Below are 19,082 nucleotides of genomic sequence, written 5' to 3'. Positions count from 1 at the left end.
GCCCTAGGGTCCTCGAATGGGACTCTGCACTCAAGGCACCAGTGCATGTGGTCAGCCCCATGTGTGGTCCAGGCAGGGCCCCACTTCCTCCTGTCTGCACCAGGTGTGGGGCCGGTCACAGTACCTGCTGCCCCTGGGCCGTAGCAGGGAGGAGAGGGCCTGTCCCATGCGTCCCAGGGTCAGAAAAGGCCGACTTGGAGGGGCAGGGGCTCTGAGACAGCTCTGCTTAGGCTGAGGCTGGGAGGAGCATACAGGCCGAGCAGATAGTGCTGTGGTTGGCTCCACCCAGGAGGGTGCAGCCTGGACCCCGTGCCAGGTGTGGAGAGCTCAGAGGGCCTCAGTAAATGGTTGAATGCCTGGGCCTGAGTTTGTGAACAGTGGGAAGCTACGGAAGGGTTTTGGGCTGGAAGCCGTCGAACCTGAGTGCAAAAGGTGCTGTTTGTCCCAGAGGGACAGTTCCCAGACCCAGGCAGGAGGCCTACTAAGCCGTGTGGCTGATTTGTGAGGAGGGAGAATTGGTCAGCAGGTCTGTAGCCCAGTGGGCAGCTGTGGTCCTGTGAGCGAGTGCCAGGGTGTCCTCAGCACACACGAGCTCCCTGTTCCCTGCAGGCCTCTCCCTGCCTTTAATGGCGTGGCACACTGTGCTTGCCCAGGCTCTTCCCGTTGGCCGCATCTCCCCACAGTCTTAGGAGAGCAGGTTATGCTGGCCAGGCCACTGGTGATTTTTCTCTTTTTAATTGAATTATATCTTATACGTGCATATGAGTTGGAAAAAAGCCCTCAAACTGCTTTTCCTCTGCCCTCACACAACAGTCAACACAGAGGACTCCTGTGGCGGACAGGGTGGGGATTCCTCCCCGCCAGCAAGCAGGCACTCAGTCCTGCAGCAGTACCAGCTGGGTGTCCCCAAGTCCAGTTCAATTCCAGCACCGCCCACCTGGAGCCAGCACAAGATCCCACAGGGCGAGGGCTCAGTCCCACGAGACTACCCTCACTTCCGATGCCAACCGCAAGTCCCAGGCTGTTTTGCCTGTGCGTCTGACCCACTGGCTATAAATTGGGGTTTGCACACCCCCTGCCCAGGTTTGACTAATTTGCCAGAGCGGCTCACAGAACTCAGGACGTTTCCTGGTTTATTATAAAGGATGTTACGAAGGCGTCTGATGAATACCAGAGGAAGAGACGCCTGTGGAGGCTGGAGGAGAGCGCGGAGCTTCCGTGCCGTCTCTGGGCAAGCCGCGCTCCAGGAACCCCCACGTGTTCAGCTCTGCGGAAGCTCCTCAGAGCCTGTCCTCTCGGGCCGTTTCTGGAGCCCTCACTGGCTCGGCATGGTGGAAGCATGTGGAAATGGCACTGGGTAAAAGGCTGTGAGCCTGCCACAGTCAGTTGGAGTGGGGAGCCCAGCACGGCCTGCCTGCGTGACATTCCTTCCTCCCCTTCCGCATGGGGGGTCTCACGACCCACACAGCCAGACAAGGCAGGTCCGAGAAATTTTCTTTTTGTTTTTAAGGTAGATTCTCACTCTGTTGCCCAGGCTGGAGTGCAGTGGTACAGTCACAGCTCACTGCAGCCTCTACCTCCTGGGTTCAAGCGATCCTCCCACCTACGCCTCCTGAGTAGCTGGCACTATAGATGTATGCCACCGTGCACAGCTAATGTTTTTATTTTTTATTTTTTGTAGGGACAGTGTCTTGCTATGTTGCGCAGGCTGGTCTCGAACTTCTGGCCTCAAGCAGTCCTCCCAATTCAGCCTCCCAAAGTGCTGGGATTACAGGCGTGAGCCACTGTGCCCAGCCCAGAGAATTTCTTCATGGCCAGGTGCAAGACAGAAAGGCAGGGGAAGATTCAAGTATATTTTCAGTTTGTATGGCCTGCCTCGGGGAGAAAAAGGAGCAGCTGAAAGGGGTGGGGGCAGGAGAAGGTCAGAGAGAGAGAGGTACTGTATACTAAGGCCTGCTTCTGAGGCTTGGAGTGGTCCAGTGTTATGACAAAAGACTGTAATAAGGGCTCGGGGGATAATGAGCCGGGACCATAGATGAAAAGCTGCATGTATCATAATATTGTAGCGTGCTTCTATGTAATTCCTACCAGACCTAGTTAATAGCTCTAGACCCCGAAATCGCCTTTGTGCCTTCTCTGAATCAATAACCAACCCAAAATATAACCACTGTTCTTACTTCTGTCACTATAGTTTAGTTCTGCCCATTCTTGAACCTCATGCCAATGGGACATACAGGATTGTACCCCAGAGCGCCTTGGGGTGGGAGGACTCCGTCACATCCTGTCTGTGAGGCTTGGCTGTGCTGTGTCTGCAGTTCATTCTTTTTCATTGCTGTCTAGTATCCCATGGTGATTGTCACAACGTACTCATTCTATTGCTGATGGATATTTGTGTTTCCAAGTGACTTTATGAATGATGTGGCCAAGATTGTTCTAGAACCTGTGTACTGATCGACAAGCACTGGCTTCCCTTGGGTCTCCCCAGGATAGTTCCTGGATCATGGGCTATATATATAAACCTTCAGTAGATACTGGGCAGATGTCATTTCCTCATCTTGGCTAGCGGGTCATTCCTCCGGCCCATCGTTCCTGTGTAACTGCCAAGTTCAGCCTCTGGAGGCCTTGGGCCAAGTCACCCACCCGTTACAGCCCCTGAGCCACTTCTGTAACAGGGGCTGGGTTCTATTCTGTTCCGTTCTCCTAACAGCCCTGTAAAGCATCCTGGCCCCTCTGAGAATCAGAGCCGATTGGCCCATGACCCAGCACAGGGGATTCAGGCTGAGACCGTGAGGGCCCAATCCTCTTCCCCCAGACTCGAGTAGCCCTTCTTGGGCAGCAGGTGCTGACCTGAGCACAGGGCCGAGCGCTTGGGCTTCCTCTGAGCACCCCATGCTGGGGCTTCTCCCCTCCAGGCACCAGCTTGCTGCAGGAGGTGGTCTACTTGGTGAGCCAGGGTGCTGACCCCGACGAGATCGGCTTGATGAACATCGACGAGCAGCTCCCAGTCCTGGAGTATCCGCAGCCGGGCCTGGACATCATCAAGGTACCCAGGCCAGTGGGGCCTGTCCCAGCACCTCTTTAGGGTATTTCTGCAGTTACACCCTGATGATTGACAGTTGCTCCTGAGGGCTCTGTGGGTTAGGGGAGAGCAGAGAGCCCCAGATAGCCGGGAGAGAACCTGGCAGGCCTGAGCTGGCAGTGACCTGGAACCTGACGAGGGCGTGGGTGACACATCAGCGTCAAGGAGTCTGGGAGGTGGAAAGGAAGTCATTGCCTGGGGGGCACTGGGCTGAGGGGCCATTCGGGGGGAGCAGGCCCTGGGCCTCCCGCTTGCTTTGCCCTGGGGACCCATCTCTGAGGGAGCTGGGTAGGATGCATTTGCATCAAATATTTGGTATCAAGAATGAAATAAATGTTACTCCAGAGCCCTGCCCCCCTCACCCCTCAGACACACCCAGAGGCCCCCCCACTCCATCTGCTGCACCTCTTTAGTTGCAGCCTCACACCGGAATGGGCCAGAACTGCAGCCTCCACCATGCCTGCCCCCCTCTCTCTGGAGTAGCATTCCAAAACCCAGCTGTGAGAGTGCCGTCCCGCCCCGTGGCATGGCACAAGACCCTGTGACCCTCCAGGGCCCCTGTATGCACCCCAGCCTCTCGGGCCTGAGCAGTCACCTTGCTCTCCTTGTCCGCGCAGAACCATCTGGGTGTCGTTCGGGACTGCTGAGCCGAGGGCCACCGCGTTCAAGGCACCGCTCTTGGCCTTGGGGGCGGCAGTGACTGACAGCATCAGGCCCAGCCTCTCAGCCCAGGAAGCCATAGTAGCTAGATAGCGATCAGTGCTGGGAGGGGAGCAGATCAGGAGGGGACCGGCCATCTCCCGTGGGGATGTCTGAGGCAGGTCCTGAAAGAGGAGAGGAGCATAGGGACCGGTGAACAGAGACTGCACGGCGCGAGGGGCCTGGCCCTCCAGAGCGATAGGCAAGCCTGGGGGTTTCAGGCAGTGGTCCCGGGCTCTTTGGCTTCATGAGGACTGGGCCCATTCCTAGGGCAACTGGGAAGATGGGGTCTGAGCAGAGGAGCACGGTGTTGACTGGTTTACAGGACCACCCTAGCTGCTGATGGGAAGGCCTGAGGGGCAGGTGGAAGCAGCGAGCGCAACAGGCCAGGTTGCTGTGCAGTCCAGCGCCAGCCTGGCAGCACCCACTGGGCCTGGTGCCTCCTGCTGACTCTGCTGACCTCTGATACCACTCCAAGCCAGGGCAGTAGCTCCCAGGCCCCCTGAACAGACCCTGTGTCTGTGCCTATGATAGGTGGACTACCCCGGCCGAGGTCAGGGACCCTTGTCTCTATTGCCAGATAGAGACACCCAGCCGAGGTGTGCTCATGTCTCAAACATTTGTCTCAGTTGACAAGGGAGGTTGTCCTGGCTGGTTCCGAGACTGTCTCCAGGAGAGGAGACCAGGGAATGACAGCCTTGCCTCCTCCTGCTCTGACCTCCCCCTGCTCCTGGCCTCGCCTTTCCCTCTGACTCCTACTCTTCTCCCCTGGCCCCCACCCCTTCCCTTGTCCTCTGGTCCCTCTCCCCCTGACCTCACCCCTCCCCCTGGCCTCACTCCTCCCTCTTACCCTGCTGCTCTCCTGGCCCCTCCACTACCGTGTCGTTCCCTCTGATAACCCCACTTACCCCGAACCCCACCCTTTCCTTCCTCCTCTGGCCCCCCTCCTCCCCTTGGTCTCACCCCTTGCTCTGACCTGCCTCTCCCTCTGATTCCACGTAGGAACTGACCTCTCCCCGCCTCATCAAGAGCCACCTGCCCTACCGCTTTCTGCCCTCCGACCTCCACAATGGGGACTCCAAGGTAAGCTGGCACCCCCTCTGCCTCCCGAGATGAGTCCCCACCAAGAGGAGCCCAAGGCCCCTGTGCAACACACATGCCGGTCCCTGGCACTTACCTGGCCTCGGGGGCTGTCTTCCCAAGGACCCCACAGGTGAAGGTCCCTTCTGAGGCTGTCTCGGGTCATGTGTCTCTAGCATTTTACCCAAGTTTTTAATGTTGGGTTGGTTTTTACCTCACAATCGAACATGGCTGTGGCCAGCTTAATCCCAGCGTGTGCCTGCTTTGGGCCGAATTCTGTTTGTTTTTCAATTGCATCAAATGCTGAGGCCTGTGGGTGGTTTTTTTTTTTTTTTTTTTTTTTTTTTTTTGAGACAGAGCCTTACTCTGTCGCCCAGGCTGGAGTGCAATGGCGCGATCTCGGCTCATTGCAACCTCTGCCTCCCTGGTTCAAGTGATTCTTCTGCCTCAGCCTCCTGAGTAAGCTGGGACTACAGGCATGCGCCACCACACCCAGCTAATTTTTATATTTTTAGTAGAGACAGGGTTTCACCATGTTGGCCAGGCTGGTCTTGAACTATTGACTTCAGGTGATCTACCTGCCTCGGCCTCCCAAAGTGCTGGGATTACAGATGCAAGTCACCGCACCCGGCCAGAGGCCTGTGGTTCTTACCACCGGGATCAGGGCTGTAAGTTTACTCTCTTCTAGAGGACAAAAATAAAATACTCAAGTAATTATCCTGGCCAGCACTACTGCATGGACAGGGCCCCTTTCTGCTGAAACAGCGAAGCAGCAGCACCAGCGGCTGTGCACATGGGCCCCAACTGGATGTTGGAAGCGAGTGTTGGTTTGTGAGGTGCACCAGCAGGTTCAGGGGGACTGGCGGGTGTCGGGGCAGCCCTGCCTGGGAAGGAAGGAAGACATGGACTCACCCCGCTCCTGTCGCCCGCAGGTCATCTATATGGCTCGCAACCCCAAGGACCTGGTGGTGTCTTATTATCAGTTCCACCGCTCTCTGCGGACCATGAGCTACCGAGGCACCTTCCAGGAATTCTGCCGGAGGTTTATGAACGATAAGCGTGAGTGTTGCAGCCTGGCGACTTGTTAGAACGGGAGCTGTCTGTTGTCGTGGATGGCCTGGCAGGTGCTGGGTGCTTCCCCGGCACGGTCTCCAGTTCTGACAGGGACCATGTAGGTCAGGCCCGCGGTCCACTTTACAGATGAAGACACTGAGGCTGAGGGCGTCATGAACGTGGCTGAGACCGTAGAGCTGGTGTGTGTCAGAGCAGGTCCATCTGACCCTGGAGCCCTTCTCTTATACCACACTGTTGGGGTGTCTGAGAAGCTCCCCAGTTAAAACGTCCCTCCTTCCTACCTGGGTTTCAAACAGGGAGAGAATGGAAACAGTAAAAATGGAGGCTCAGGTATCATTGCTGTGAGTGACAGGGGCTGGAGTGGAGACGGTAGCTAAGTGTGACAGGCATGGGCCTTCGGCTGAACCTCAGGCACAGGAAGCCACCGGGGCAGGGTACACGTGTGGCTACAGGGAGGCAGGGAGGAGGACGGCCGGGCCGAGGGTGCTGGGTGCTGTTCTCTGGCTTCCGTTCCAGCCCCTGCAGAGGAGCGAGGCTGGGTTCCACCCTGCCCTGCACTCAAGGAAGGCAGGACCAGGCCCCCTGTCTCGGTCCCACTCCCTCCCAGTCCTTACTCTCTTGCCCTGCTGGGCCGCCTGTCCCTTGGGAGTGGTGGCAGGAGCTCCTCAGTGTGGTTCTGCTCCTGCCTTCCATGGGGGCCGTGGCTTTTGGGGGTCCTGGGACAGAAGTGAGCAGTGTAGGGTGTGCAGCAGAGGAGCTTTGAAATGTGTCGTAAAAGCTGCACTTTAATTAAATCTACAGTGAGACTCATCCCTACCCAAGACTGAAAATACGCTTTCTATTTTATTTTCCAACTGAAGTGATGCTGAGCTGCATTGTTCAGTGTGACTTATCAGGGATTCTATAGGGGAATTGTGTGACAAGATTAGGATGCATCATGTAGCAGAGATCCTGGAACGTAATGCCCCTGAGTTTAAGTGGAACTTAGGGAGTGGACCTGGAGCTGCCGCCAGGCCTGGTTGAAGGGGGCCTCTTGGCGGGGCGGTGCAGGGCGCCACAGGCCAACTCTGTTGCTTGCAGTTTAAAAACCCACGAGGGCCTCAAAACCCTGGAATGATTGTTTCCAGCCCTTGAACCTCTCCTTCCACTGTGCTTGCTGAGAAGTGGCCCTGCCTGCACGGAGCAGGAGACCCCACACCCGCACCCTGAAGCCCCCTGAGCCTGTTCCAGACCTTCTGTCCAGCCTCTCTTCCCACGGCCTCCCCGCCCTGGCACCTGCCCTTGTGGTCCACCAGCCATTTGGAGCAACACACTCATGGACTTCTGAAGCTGTTTCCTAGGGTTCAGCATGGACTGTCCTCTCTGCAGAGCATGGGACATGCCCACATTCAGACCAGCACGTGGAAGAGGCTGTGGAAGAGGCTACAAACATCTTGCTCAGGCCAGAGCAGTTGGCAGTTCTTTTAATATAGGCCTCTCCATGTTGCCACAATCACAGACCTGTCCTCCACGGGGTGCAAGGTCCCACACACATGCCTTGGTCCCAGCAAACCCTGTAGACAGGCCCACTCAGCACCCCCCGTGCTCCATCCTTCATAGTCACTCAGTGAGCACGCACATACTGAGGACTGCTGGACTCCCCTGCCTGACGTCCTGAAGACGTTGGAAACTAATATGCATGGAAACCCTGAAAGCACACCGTGTCTAGACGGGCTGGGCTCAGAGACCGCAGCACAAGGCGATGGCAGGAGGGACCTGCATAAACAACCGGGCCTGAGGTTGGCAACCAACTCTGCAAGGCTGGAGGGCAAAGGGCCCTGGAGGCAGGTGACACCTGCAGTGGGAGGATGCCCCATGACAGGCACCCTATGACGCCTGCAGTGTGCGGACGCTGCGTAGACAGGGTCCCTGCGGCGCCTGCAGTATGAGGTCGCTGTGTAGACAGGGTCCCTGCGGCGCCTGCAGTGTGCGGACGCTGTGTAGACAGGGTCCCTGCAGCGCCTGCAGTATGAGGACGCTGTGTAGACAGGGTCCCTGCAGCGCCTGCAGTATGAGGACGCTGTGTAGACAGGGTCCCTGCGGCGCCTGCAGTGTGCGGACGCTGTGTAGACAGGGTCCCTGCGGCGCCTGCAGTGTGAGGACGCTGTGTAGACAGGTTCCCTTCCCTTTCACAAAGCAGCGTGGAGCCCAGGGAAGGGCGTGGAGGGGCCCGGCGTCCTCCCTCCTCTCAGGCATTCTGGTGGGAAGGCTCTCTAGCCAGCAACCTGCAGCTGGTTCCCGTCCCCACTCCTGCGCCGGGGACCGGTGCACTTGCTCCTCGCATCAGTGCAGGACCACGTGTGCAGTCCTTCTTGCCTTGATTCTTCCAGGGTCCTCACATTTTCCCCATGCATCTCCATGTCGTGAGGATGTCTGTTTTTGACATCTTGGTGCATTCTTCCTTGGAATGAAGTGAGGTTTGTCTTTACCTTCCATGTTCACGGGGCCATTCGACTCTTCCTTCTGCCCCAGGGGCTCATCTGCTTGGACTTAGCTCCCCTTGACGGGCCTGCAGTCAGGTGACTTGGGCTTCCCTGTCTGGGCCCCCATGATTACTGACCTGTTAGTGACTTGGGGAAGCCTCTTCCCTTCTCTGGGACTCAGCTTTATTCCACAGAAAGTGGAGGTTTTGGTGGGGTGTGGGTGCAGCTCCTCCCTGGGAATCCTGCAGGCGGCCTGGGGGCAGGGCCCAGCAGAGGCATTTCTACAGCCAGCGCCCCTCATCCAGCTGGGCTGCTTCCCGCGGCTCAGCGCAGTCAGCCCCCACTGCCCGGTGATCCTTAACTGACGCCTTGCTCTCTGTCGTATGGAGGTCCCTTTGGAAGAAACCCTTACAGTGGTGGTCACCGCATGTGACAGGCAGAGGAAGATCCATAGCTTTTATAAAGAACACTGCAAAGCAGGCTGGAGACCCCATGAGTTGGTCCCTGGCTATGTGCCCCACCGCACACCAGGGGCTCCGAGGCAGCGCAGGCCACGCGGGAAGCGCAGGGCCAAGGCGTGGGTGCAGGAGTGCTGGCTTCTTGGAGGTCAGGACAGGACTCCCTGCCCGTCTTCAGCTTTCAGTTCCCATGGAGAGTTCCTCGATTGACTGAGGCTACTGCCTGTGGCCCTCTTGCCCAGCAGAGCCCCATGTTCTGGATCTGTCCTACAACGTCCTACACCCCACCCTGTCCCCACTAGCAAACCCCAGTGGCCCCTGTCCCAGTTCCTCTGGACTTTGTTCCAGGGCTTCCTGGTGACCACTTGTTAAGCAGATAAAGTAATGGGCACTGTTGCGGTCCACCGCCAGGTGCCACAGAGACCACCTCAGAGGCTGTCACCCCCATGGTCAGGTCTTCAAGGTGTGCTGAAGGCGGGAGGGCTGGGATGGCTCAGGACGTGAGTGCTGCGGGGGCCTTTGCCGGACGTGTCTGCAGGGATCACGATGTCCTCATCACGGCTGCTGGGCGGCAGGAGGGCAGCCCTGTGGGGTGGGGACAGCCCCATGTGCATGCTCCTGCCCAGCTGTGTGGCTCACCCCGTCCCCTGTCTCCGCAGTGGGCTATGGCTCCTGGTTTGAGCACGTGCAGGAGTTCTGGGAGCACCGCATGGACTCGAACGTGCTTTTTCTCAAGTATGAAGACATGCATCGGGTGAGTGCTGCCGGAGCAGCTGTCCTTGGGGTGCCTGGCCCTCGCGAGGGAGGAGGAGGAGGAGGAGGCGTCTGAGGAGGGACAGAGGAGGGGGCGGGACGGTTTGGGGACTGGAAGGGGGCTTGGGGGTGTGGGGAGCAGCCTGTCAAAGCCTGAGGTGGGGGGGGGCAGCCATGCTGTGCGAGGCTGAGGGACCCAGGAAGGCGGGCGTGGGGAGGGGACTGGGGCTTGGCTTATCAGGGGGCCTTTGGAGTGCTTTGCAGTGGTGGTTGATGGGACATTGAGGAGAGGCCAGTGTCTGCAATGAGACACAAGGCATCTAGTAGCTTGGGGAGCCTGGGTCACCACAGAAGAGACTGGGCATTTTCTAGGTGTTGCGGAGGAGGCAGGAACTGGGGGAGGGGTTGAAAGAACTCATGGGACAAGGTCTTAGTCCAGGCGGAGGCAGGAGGGCTTGGGGCTGGAGCCTGGGCAGAGGGGCTTCCGGTGGCAGAACAGGCAGGAGACATCTGTGGCCTGGCCCATGGGAAAGAGGACAGAGGATGGGGTGCAGGTGTGGACCGTGAGGTTGCTGGAAACCATGTTGGTGTAGGGGACAGACGAGGCCAGGCTGTGGGGCTGCTGGTGCCAGTGGCTGACAGACAAGCAGGTTTAGGTTGAGTAGCAGCAGGTGGGAGCTGGGATAGGGAGGAGGTTGGCCGGAAGACAGAGAGGAGAGCTGGGTGTGGGGGAGGGTGAGCCAGTGCTGGGGTTGGAGGTCAGAAGCCCAGGGGTAGGAAGGCCGGCCTTGTGCTTCCCCCACATCTGCAGGAAGACTCCAGACCTGGCTGTGAACAGAGCCACACGCAGTCCCCTATGGCGCTGGGGTGGGGGCGTGTGCCTTGTGGTGCTAGGGTCGGGAGGTGTGCTGTGTGGCTCTGGGGTGGGGGGTGTGTGTTGTGGCCCTGGGGTAGGGGTTGTGCCTTGTGGCCCTGGGGCGGGTGTGTGCGTTGCATTTGCTGCAGTTACTCTTGGGTTCCTTTGTGCTCTCGCCCTGGGGCCTGTGGTCAGCACGGGCCAGGTCAGCCTTTGCAGGAGCGTGGCCTTTCAGGGCTTGCTCGGTGTGCGGGAGGGACCCGGTCTGCGGGTCTGGTGCCGGCTGGCGCGTGCTGTGGGTTCCCCAAATGGGTCCTCACCATGGCTCTGTGTCATGGTGAGGAAAGGGCGAGGTCATGCGGCGGTCCAAGGTCACATGCACCACGGAGCCGACTGCTGGGTAAGCCTGTCTGATGCTCCGTGGGCCTCCCACCTGTCTGCCTCTTGTCCACACAGTTTGACACAGAGCCACATTTAGGGTCCCTGTTCATGCCCAGAGGACAGTGTAGTAGAGATGAGGATGTGGCCCAAACAGGTCGGAACCCTGGTCCTGCCGCTGACCTCTATGAAGCCGTTGGCTGTGGTTTCCTGTGGTGCTGGGGAACAACACGGGCTCTGGACACTGGCTGCTCAGGCCAAAGTCCTGACCACCCCAAGCCTCTGTAAAGTGGGGAGGTGACAGCACCCCCTGTCACTGCATGGCTGGGAGGACTGTGTGAGAATCACCTACGTGCACGCCTGGCATGGGCCTGCTTGGTGTGTGCCTTTTTGTGGAGGTGTCATGCACAGTGAGGTGTACTCGGCACATGTGTGGGACTTGACAGCCTTTTACCTGTCACATCCAGGCAGCCACCTTCCAGATCCAGAACATTCCAGCTTCTTGCAGTTGACACCCCTGCTTCCCAGAGGCCACTGCGCTCTGATCTCCCTCGCCGGAGCTTGGCGTTGCCTCTTCAGAACCTGTCGGGTGTAGGACTCTCATGTGTTTTGCTCTCTGGCGTCTGTGTAGACGGCGAGGCTCCTCCACCCACGTGGCGCGGAGCTCCGTTTTTTCCTGTGCTGTGGTCGGTGCTCCATTGCAGTACGAATATGCCACTGCTGCTTCACGCATCCAGTGTTGCTGGGCGTGGAGGCCGTTTTCATTTTGGGGTGGTCATGAATAAAGCCTCCGTGGATGTTCTGGAGTCCTGGTGGACGTCAGTGTTTGTGCTTATTGGGCCCATACCCAGGAGTGGAATTTCTGGGGTCCTGGGTGTGCATTTGTCAGCTGGTCACTATTTTGCCACAGTGACATGGCATTGGACATGCACTGCCCAGGGCCAGTGAGGCCCCAATATGAGAAGGTGAATAGGGAAAGTGCCCGCCTGGCCAGCTGCCCACACATCTGGGGGGCGGCTGCCGGGTCAGCAGTTTCTTCCTGAGGCATCAGTGTCCTCAGCGATGATGGGCTGAAGTTTTAAGCTCCAAACACACACCTTATTCCAAGCCCTTAAAGGGAGGTTCACCCTTCTCTGCCTTCCAGGCTCCGCAGTGAACGTGGTGAGACCTGTTGCTTTCAGTCCATCAGGGTCAAGGCCGCCAGCCCTACCTGGACCTTTAAGAGCTGCCAGGGTCAGTGCTGGGACTTCATTTTCTACCAAAGCCGGTCTGAGTGACTCAGTGGCATCCCTGGGACAGTCAGCGTTTCGCCTTCTAATTGGCATGGGTTTATTCTTTTTTTAGGAACCTCAGTAATGGATTGTTTTAATAGAGGTTAAGTCACATTTTTAGGAATTAATATTGTTTACATCTTACTCCAGAAAACTACCCCTGAGTGAGCACGGTTGTCTCCAGGGCGTGGGTCTGTGTTCTCACCCCGGGTTGAGAGGGAGTGCTTCCTGCCAGAGCCCTCACCGCCTGTGCTCCCCTGAACCGCAATTCCGGGGGGCTTTTCCCACGACCCGGGGCTGTGGGTCCGAGAGTTCTCACCCCGGGTTGAGAGGGAGTGCTTCCTGCAAGAGCCCTCACCGCCTGTGCTCCACCGAACCACAATTCCAGGGGGCTTTTCCCACGAGCCGCGCACTGTGCCATGCACCCTGGGTATACCCCCACTTCCTCCTCACAGTCACCTCGCAGGGTGTTCTCACCAGTCACGGGGTGCCCTGACTGTAACCGTGTGGCCAGCTGGTACCTGCCCGTGTGGGGGCACAACCCAGACACGCTGGCTCTGTGCCATGGTGTGCAGCCTCTTGCTGCGGCCCCGTCACTAGTTCCAGATGGAGAATGTGCGACTCAGAGTGGTGAAGTGGGCCGTCCCCTGCCAGCTGACCTGGGCGCTCTGCCTGATTCCCGCTGGGTTTCATAACCAGCAAGTGTCCCGTGACACATTGCTGGACGTGGCCTGGCAGAAACGCCCCTTCCTCTGAGATGGACATCACGCCAGCGATGAGCTGCCCCAGGAGGATTCTGCTGACCGCTCCGGCAGGCTGACTTTAAGCCGGCAGTGTCCTTCTTGCAGCGTCCCTTCTGAGAGCCAGGTTTCTTCAGTCTCTCTCCATGGCTACCCTTTTTCTTTGAAATGGAGTTCTTGGCGGTAGGGCAAGGGACAGGGAGCTCTTTATTCCTTGGCTCATTCTCTAATAACTGTTCCTCCGACTCTTAGTCAAGCCCCGCGCCCTGGGTGCACCACACACACCCCTCCCCATGGGAGGTAGTGCAAGGCCAGAATGAGACCCGCACTGCTGCTGCAGGGGTCACCGCACTGTGGGGAGCCAGGGAGGAGCTAACGCCCACACCAGCGGCCAGAGAACATTTTCTTTCAAGGTTTCTGAAGTGCTGCATTAAAGAAATTAAATCATCTTTTCACTGTAGGACTTTTCAGAGGCTCTAATATGGGAATTTGCTCTACAAACCTTCCGGAGGGGAAACAGCCTGCAGTATTTTCCTAACGAGGACCAAGGCACCTCTAGGCGACAGCTCAGGGCTCTGATTGAGGAGGAGCCTCCTTATCTTCTGCGGACAAAGTGGCAGGGGTGGGGGGCTGGGGAGTGGCCCAAGACGTTAGCCACATCAGTGACATGCCGCTGTCAGGTGTGGTAAAATAATGGGGCAGGGTACGGCCGGCATGACGGAATCTCGCCTCTGATGCAGCAGGCTTCCTGCCCAGTGCAGGGCTGTCTGGAGACCAGAAGGGCCTCCCTGCACTCCCAAGGGCCAGCCCAGACGCCAGCTGACGGGCAGCAGGAAGGGAAAGAGGAGCCCATTAGATCTTGCTCCTCACAAGAACGATGTTCTGAAATACATTTTTTACTTCTTGCTGCTGTTAAAAATTAACCACAGCCTCTGTTAAGACCTCATGTCTGCATCCCAATTCCCTGGAGGAGCGGGCTTTGAATTCAGGATCTCCACTTGAGAGCTGAGCATGCTTGGGCAATTCCTTAACCTCTTAGTGTTATTTCCAGACAAGGCTGGTGTCAGCCTTGTCATGAGCATTAAGTAAGGAAGGCCGCGTGTAAAAAGTCCCCAGTGTGTGCCCAGCTTGGCGTCATGTCCAGTAAAAGGCCCCTCCTCTGATGGGCTGCTCTGCTGTCTGCACTTGTCTTCCAGGACCTGGTGACGATGGTGGAGCAGCTGGCCAGATTCCTGGGGGTGTCCTGTGACAAGACCCAGCTGGAAGCCCTGACAGAGCACTGCCACCAGCTGGTGGATCAGTGCTGCAACGCTGAGGCCCTGCCCGTGGGCCGGGGTATGTGCCCCACCCCGCCTCCCGCCCAGGCGCTCCCTGCCCCGGCCAGGCTGCTTTCTCTGCCTGCTTAGAGAGCCGGGTCTAGCTTGTTGCCCTCCCTGCTCTCCTTTTCCAGCAGTCCGTAGCTGGCCCATGGCCTGTGCTGTGTCGGCTGGTGCCTGTGGATGGCACAGTGCTCACGGAGTGACGCAGTGCCCCGCCCGCTGGTGTTTGCCTTGCCTCCAAGCAAACAGTGTTTTAATTTAAAGAAGTGCATTTCAGGCTTTGTGGGTGGGATGTTTCTGAGTGGGGGGGTCTACTCAGATGGCCTGAGATCAAACGCCTCACAGAGCAGATCCAGGAGATGGGTTTGGTGCAGTGACATTTCAAAGCACAAAGTGTGCTAACGGGTTTCTCAGTCTCTAACTGACTTGTGGGAGAGTTCAGTGAAGTGAGCGGGAAGTTAGGAGACACTGTTTTTTCTCCTTCACTGAGTGGACGCTGACTGAGCATCTTCTGGGTGCAGGCAGCACAGATGGGGCCTAGCCCCACCTCGGGGCGGTGAGCTTAAGCAGACAGTACCGAGCTAAGCCACTGCCCAGAGGGAGGCCAGTTCCTGCTCTTGGTGGCAGGTGACAGTGGGCATGAGGCAGCTGGACATGGGGACAGTGTTCCTGACAGGAATCCTCCCCAGATCCACCTGGGTTGCTCCCCCTGTCCTTAAGGGTGTGTGGCATTTGACCCTGATGGTGGAGAGCCCAGGCTCTTAAATCCCAGGGTGCTGGCCTTGGCCATAGGAGGCCTCCTCTTGGTAAGTATGAACCTTACGGACACTTGGTGTGTTGGGCACTTCCTGGGTTGAGGAGAATGTTTGAGGGAAGGGCCCAGAAATGTGGATGGGTCTTCAGCAGCAGCCTCCATAAAATGGAGTGGGAGATGCCTGGGATGGATGAGAGAAGTGGTGGGCTGCAGCTCAGCTCTGCTGCCCTCTGGGAATGCAACTTAGGTCAGGCCTTGAGCATCTGCGGCTTTTTGTTCTCTGAAAAGGGGCTGATCATGGCTCAGGGTGGTTCTGAAGGTCAAGCGCAAAGCGCCGTCTCTAAAGTCAGAGCAGTGGACTCCTCAGGAGGAAGTTAACTGAACCACAGTCCCTCTCGACTTCTTTCCTGGCTGCATCTTCATAAATATTTATTATTTAACATTTATTTGCTCTTTTTTAGTTTTGCTTTTGCTGTGTGTTGTTATCCTTGGATGTGACCTTCTCCAAAATACCCCTTTTGGTTCATGTGTGTGGCGAAGCAGCGTCGAGAACATACTGTGTGCCCATATGCTCCTTCCCTCGGGTTTGCTTTATCATGGTTTACCTTGGTTTTGCTTTATTTCAGTTCTTTGATTTGTTTTCTTTTAGCACATTGCCTCTTTGCGCGGAAGATCTTCTTGAGTTGGTGAGAATGCAGGGCCGAGTAGCCAGCTGCATTGCTTAGATTTGATTCATGTCACAGCATAAATTGTCTTGATTCCAAATCCTAAACCAGGTGGGTGACTCCTCTGACGAGCTCTCAGCTGTCTCAGCTGAGAAAAATAATCATGGGAAAATATAGTTTGGTTGCTCTAGTAGCTTCTAATTTTGTCCCTTAGGTATCATTAAAGGGTTACAAGAACAGTTTTTCTTGTTTTTTTCCTCTCCCACACTGATAGATAATTTTTTTGCTACCATAGAGAAAGTCCATGTTACGGTGGGTATTTGATCCCAGCATTTGCAGTGTTGCAGTTTCACACCTGAGGTCCTGCCTGGACAAGGACCACTGTTAATAACAGAGCTAGTGAAGGACGTTTGCTGGAGACAGAGCTCTGATCTCAGAGATGCTGACAACAGAAAGAATTCTAAACGAGCAGTTCTTTGAAAGCAGGGAGCCACACTCGGGTGATGCGCTCACAGTCCCGTAACTGGGCAGTTCGGAATCCCCGCTCCAGACATCTTCATAGCCACCGTTGCTATTGGACTAGACCAACCTAAGATTTTATGTTAACAAAGACAATGGGAGCAACGACGTCTCTTGTCATGTTGAGCTCTCTGTCTTTTGTTTTTCCAAAGCCTTCATAGTGCCTGCAGTTGAGCCCACAGCTCAGCCCTCCCTTGTGGCTGCCAGGAAGAGGCCTGGGTTTCTGACCAAGCCTAGGCTAGCGCGGCTGGGGACTGTGTCCAGACTCATTTTATTGTTGACTCAGGGAATTCTCACTGCAGTGCATATTTTGCCTCTAGTCTCTAAAGCTAGCTAATACTGCAACTATTTTATTCACTTTAAATTCCTCCCCAGGGTTTGCCAGGGCAGGCTCCTTGAAATCTGCATCTTTGGCGCAGTCAGGAGGGCTTCCTACTTGCTGTAAAATTTTCTGCACTGTGGATGGTTTTTTTTCCTTTTCAAATGTTCCCGAAGCCAGTGACGCCTTGGTGGCGCTGTTGAGCTGCGAGTCGATAATGGCATGGGGAGGGCCAGAGCTGCCTGCGATGCCCAGAGCGGTGCACCCCCGCGGCAGATCATACTCGCTCCTGGGATGTTTATTAAACACCTGCCACGCGCCAGGTGCTGCTCTAGGTGCTGGGGACTCAGCACGGAACAGGAGTAGAGTCTCCCTGGCAGGCCCCAGCAGGGGGTGCGGAATGGCACCAGGAGGTGGTTGTGGCTCACCGCACCACAGCCTCAGAGGGCAGCTGGTTCAGGTCACGTTCTGCTGCATCCAATAGTTTCACAAATGTTAGGGGACCCACCTGGTCTGTAGCTCAGACGGCCCTTCCTGCCCCCATAGGCCAAGTTCAGAGGGACCCAGGAATAGATCTGGAATGTTCCAGATCCATTTCCAAGGCTTCCTTTAGTTCAGTAGCTGGCCCGACAGCAAGTGGCCCCAGCCGTTCTCTTGTTTGCATTTCAGGAAGAGTTGGGCTGTGGAAGGACATCTTCACCGTCTCCATGAACGAGAAGTTTGACTTGGTGTATAAACAGAAGATGGGAAAGTGTGACCTCACGTTTGACTTTTATTTATAATAACAGAAATGACAACTTGCATGCTCACAGTACCCAGACACTCTACTAGCCAAAAGTCCTGTATGCATTCATTTATTCCTTGCTGGACAAACTCTGGAAGCAGCGTGTGAAACAGCGGGGGAAGGGAAGAGCGGCGTGAGCGGAGGGAGTGTGATGATTCCCAACCCAAAGCAGCTGTCTCGCCTTCAGAACGTGCAGCCTCTCCATGTCTGATTACAAACAGTCTCCACATTGCAGTTCCAATGGCCTGGACCATAAGGATAAAGCCTGTAATATATGCAACTAGAATGTCTGCCTTTTCAACCCCGTATTATTTATTGTATTTTATAGAGCTTTTCACTGGAAATCTACATAAATGTCAGTAAACCAAATAAAAGTTCATTTCCAAGGGGAATCAGGAGCGAGCCACACCCGAATGGTAGAAAGATCTCAGGGTTAACTCTTTATTTTTGTAGTTTTATTATCTAAGGCACAGCCATTCTGTTCTCACTTGGTTCTGAGATAATGGTGAGAACAGAGGATGAGTTGGGTCTGCTGGGGGGAATCTGGACACTTGTTTATTCTGACGGAGTTCACTTCTTCAGAACCTTCCTGAAATAAAGCAGAAACCGGTCACTAGGTCTTCAGAAAGGACGTCCCTCTGCCAGAGACTTCCAGGGGCGGCTCTGGAGGCCCTGTACAGAGGAGCTCGTGGGGCACGTGCTGATGGAAGTCTGCTTGGTGAGGCTGGCAGGTGGGAGTCTAACGCAGTCAGAGCATTTGCACGCAGTGGGTGGAGAGTCGGCCACCAAGGGACCAGTTGCGCTGGGAATTTGAGCTGAATTCTGCAGCCTGCCTTTGTTTCCTGAAGTGATAGCCTACTAATGCTCCCAAGCAGATGCTTCATAGTAAATTTCTAAAACCCCCGGGTCTTTATCGTTCAGTTTGTTCTGTGCACCTGAGGCGCTCAGCCGTGGGAGGACCATTTTGCGAGTGTAGCCCTGTTTCACTCGGATCAGGTTGGCACGGCTGCCTGCGTGTCTGTCCACCTCATCCCTCCGTGTATCTGAGGGAGTAAAGGTGAGGTCTTGACTGCTTCACTGCCTAATTTTCTTGCCCAAATTCGCTGAAGCGATGGTGAGACAGGGGCCAGTAGCCAGCCAGCCCCGTGGGCACCGGGGTTGTCTGTCATTTATGTGGCTGGGAAGCACCCCAAGTGGTGGTCAGGAGGGTCGCTGCTGTGGAAGGGGTCTCCGTTCTTGGTGCTGTATTTGAAACGGGTGTAGAGAGAAGCTTGTGTTTTCATTTGTAAAGGGGAGAAGCGTGGCCAGGCAGGTGGCACGTGGCATTGCACGGCGGGCTCGGCAGCACCTTGCCTGTGTTTCTGTGAGGGAGGCTGCTTTCTGTGAAATTTCATTTATATTTTTCTATTTTTAGTACTGTATGGATGTTACTGAGCACTACACATGATCCTTCTGTGCTTGCTTGCATCTTTAATAAAGACACGTTCCCGGAGTTGGCGTCGAGCATTTGTGCTTGTTGGGGTAGAGGGCGTCCCTGCAGCAGTGCCTTCGGTGCTTGGGACAGTATGACTGTGGGCCCCATTGACACCCCATTCCCTGGGGTTGACAGCAGAGGGAAACAGGTCCCTGTTGGGCTTTGATGAAGCAGAATTCAGACTTTCCAGGGTTCACTTCTCCCCATTATTTCACTCAAATTCAGACTTTCCAGGGGGCCAGTTCCCCCGCCATTACCTCATTCACCTCTGATCACTTCTGTAAACGGGGGTGGAGGAGAAAGGGGAAAAGCATGGGAGATGCGGGTGCACCTGGGGGCCCAGGTGTCGGGACCTCCCCGTCTTGGCCTGGGAGCCCTGTGTTCAGCATTGCGCACTG

At 56.2% G+C, this 19,082-nt stretch overlaps 1 protein-coding gene across 2 annotated transcripts in view; it reads left to right on the top strand.

Annotated features, from left to right (window-relative positions):
• The window catches only part of SULT4A1 (sulfotransferase family 4A member 1), a 37,143-nt gene extending 18,437 nt beyond the window's left edge, over window positions 1-18,706 (top strand). Inside the window, exons 2-7 of one of the 2 annotated variants that reach the window (XM_026447965.2) lie at window positions 2,913-3,043; window positions 4,781-4,861; window positions 5,791-5,917; window positions 9,512-9,606; window positions 14,047-14,185; window positions 17,096-18,706. In XM_026447965.2, the coding sequence (XP_026303750.1) occupies window positions 2,913-3,043; window positions 4,781-4,861; window positions 5,791-5,917; window positions 9,512-9,606; window positions 14,047-14,185; window positions 17,096-17,208 (686 nt within the window). In that variant the 3' untranslated portion in view covers window positions 17,209-18,706. Of the gene's footprint in view, window positions 1-2,912; window positions 3,044-4,780; window positions 4,862-5,790; window positions 5,918-9,511; window positions 9,607-14,046; window positions 14,186-15,572; window positions 17,067-17,095 lie in introns of those variants that run through there. The other variant, XM_026447966.1, reaches the window with a different exon arrangement.
• Window positions 18,707-19,082: the final 376 nt, after the last annotated feature.

This window comes from Piliocolobus tephrosceles, chromosome 19 (assembly GCF_002776525.5).
Source record: "Piliocolobus tephrosceles isolate RC106 chromosome 19, ASM277652v3, whole genome shotgun sequence".
Lineage (NCBI taxonomy): Eukaryota > Metazoa > Chordata > Mammalia > Primates > Cercopithecidae > Piliocolobus > Piliocolobus tephrosceles.
The sequence above is the reverse complement of the archived record's forward strand: the minus strand, read 5'-3'. Positions and strand labels throughout refer to the sequence as shown.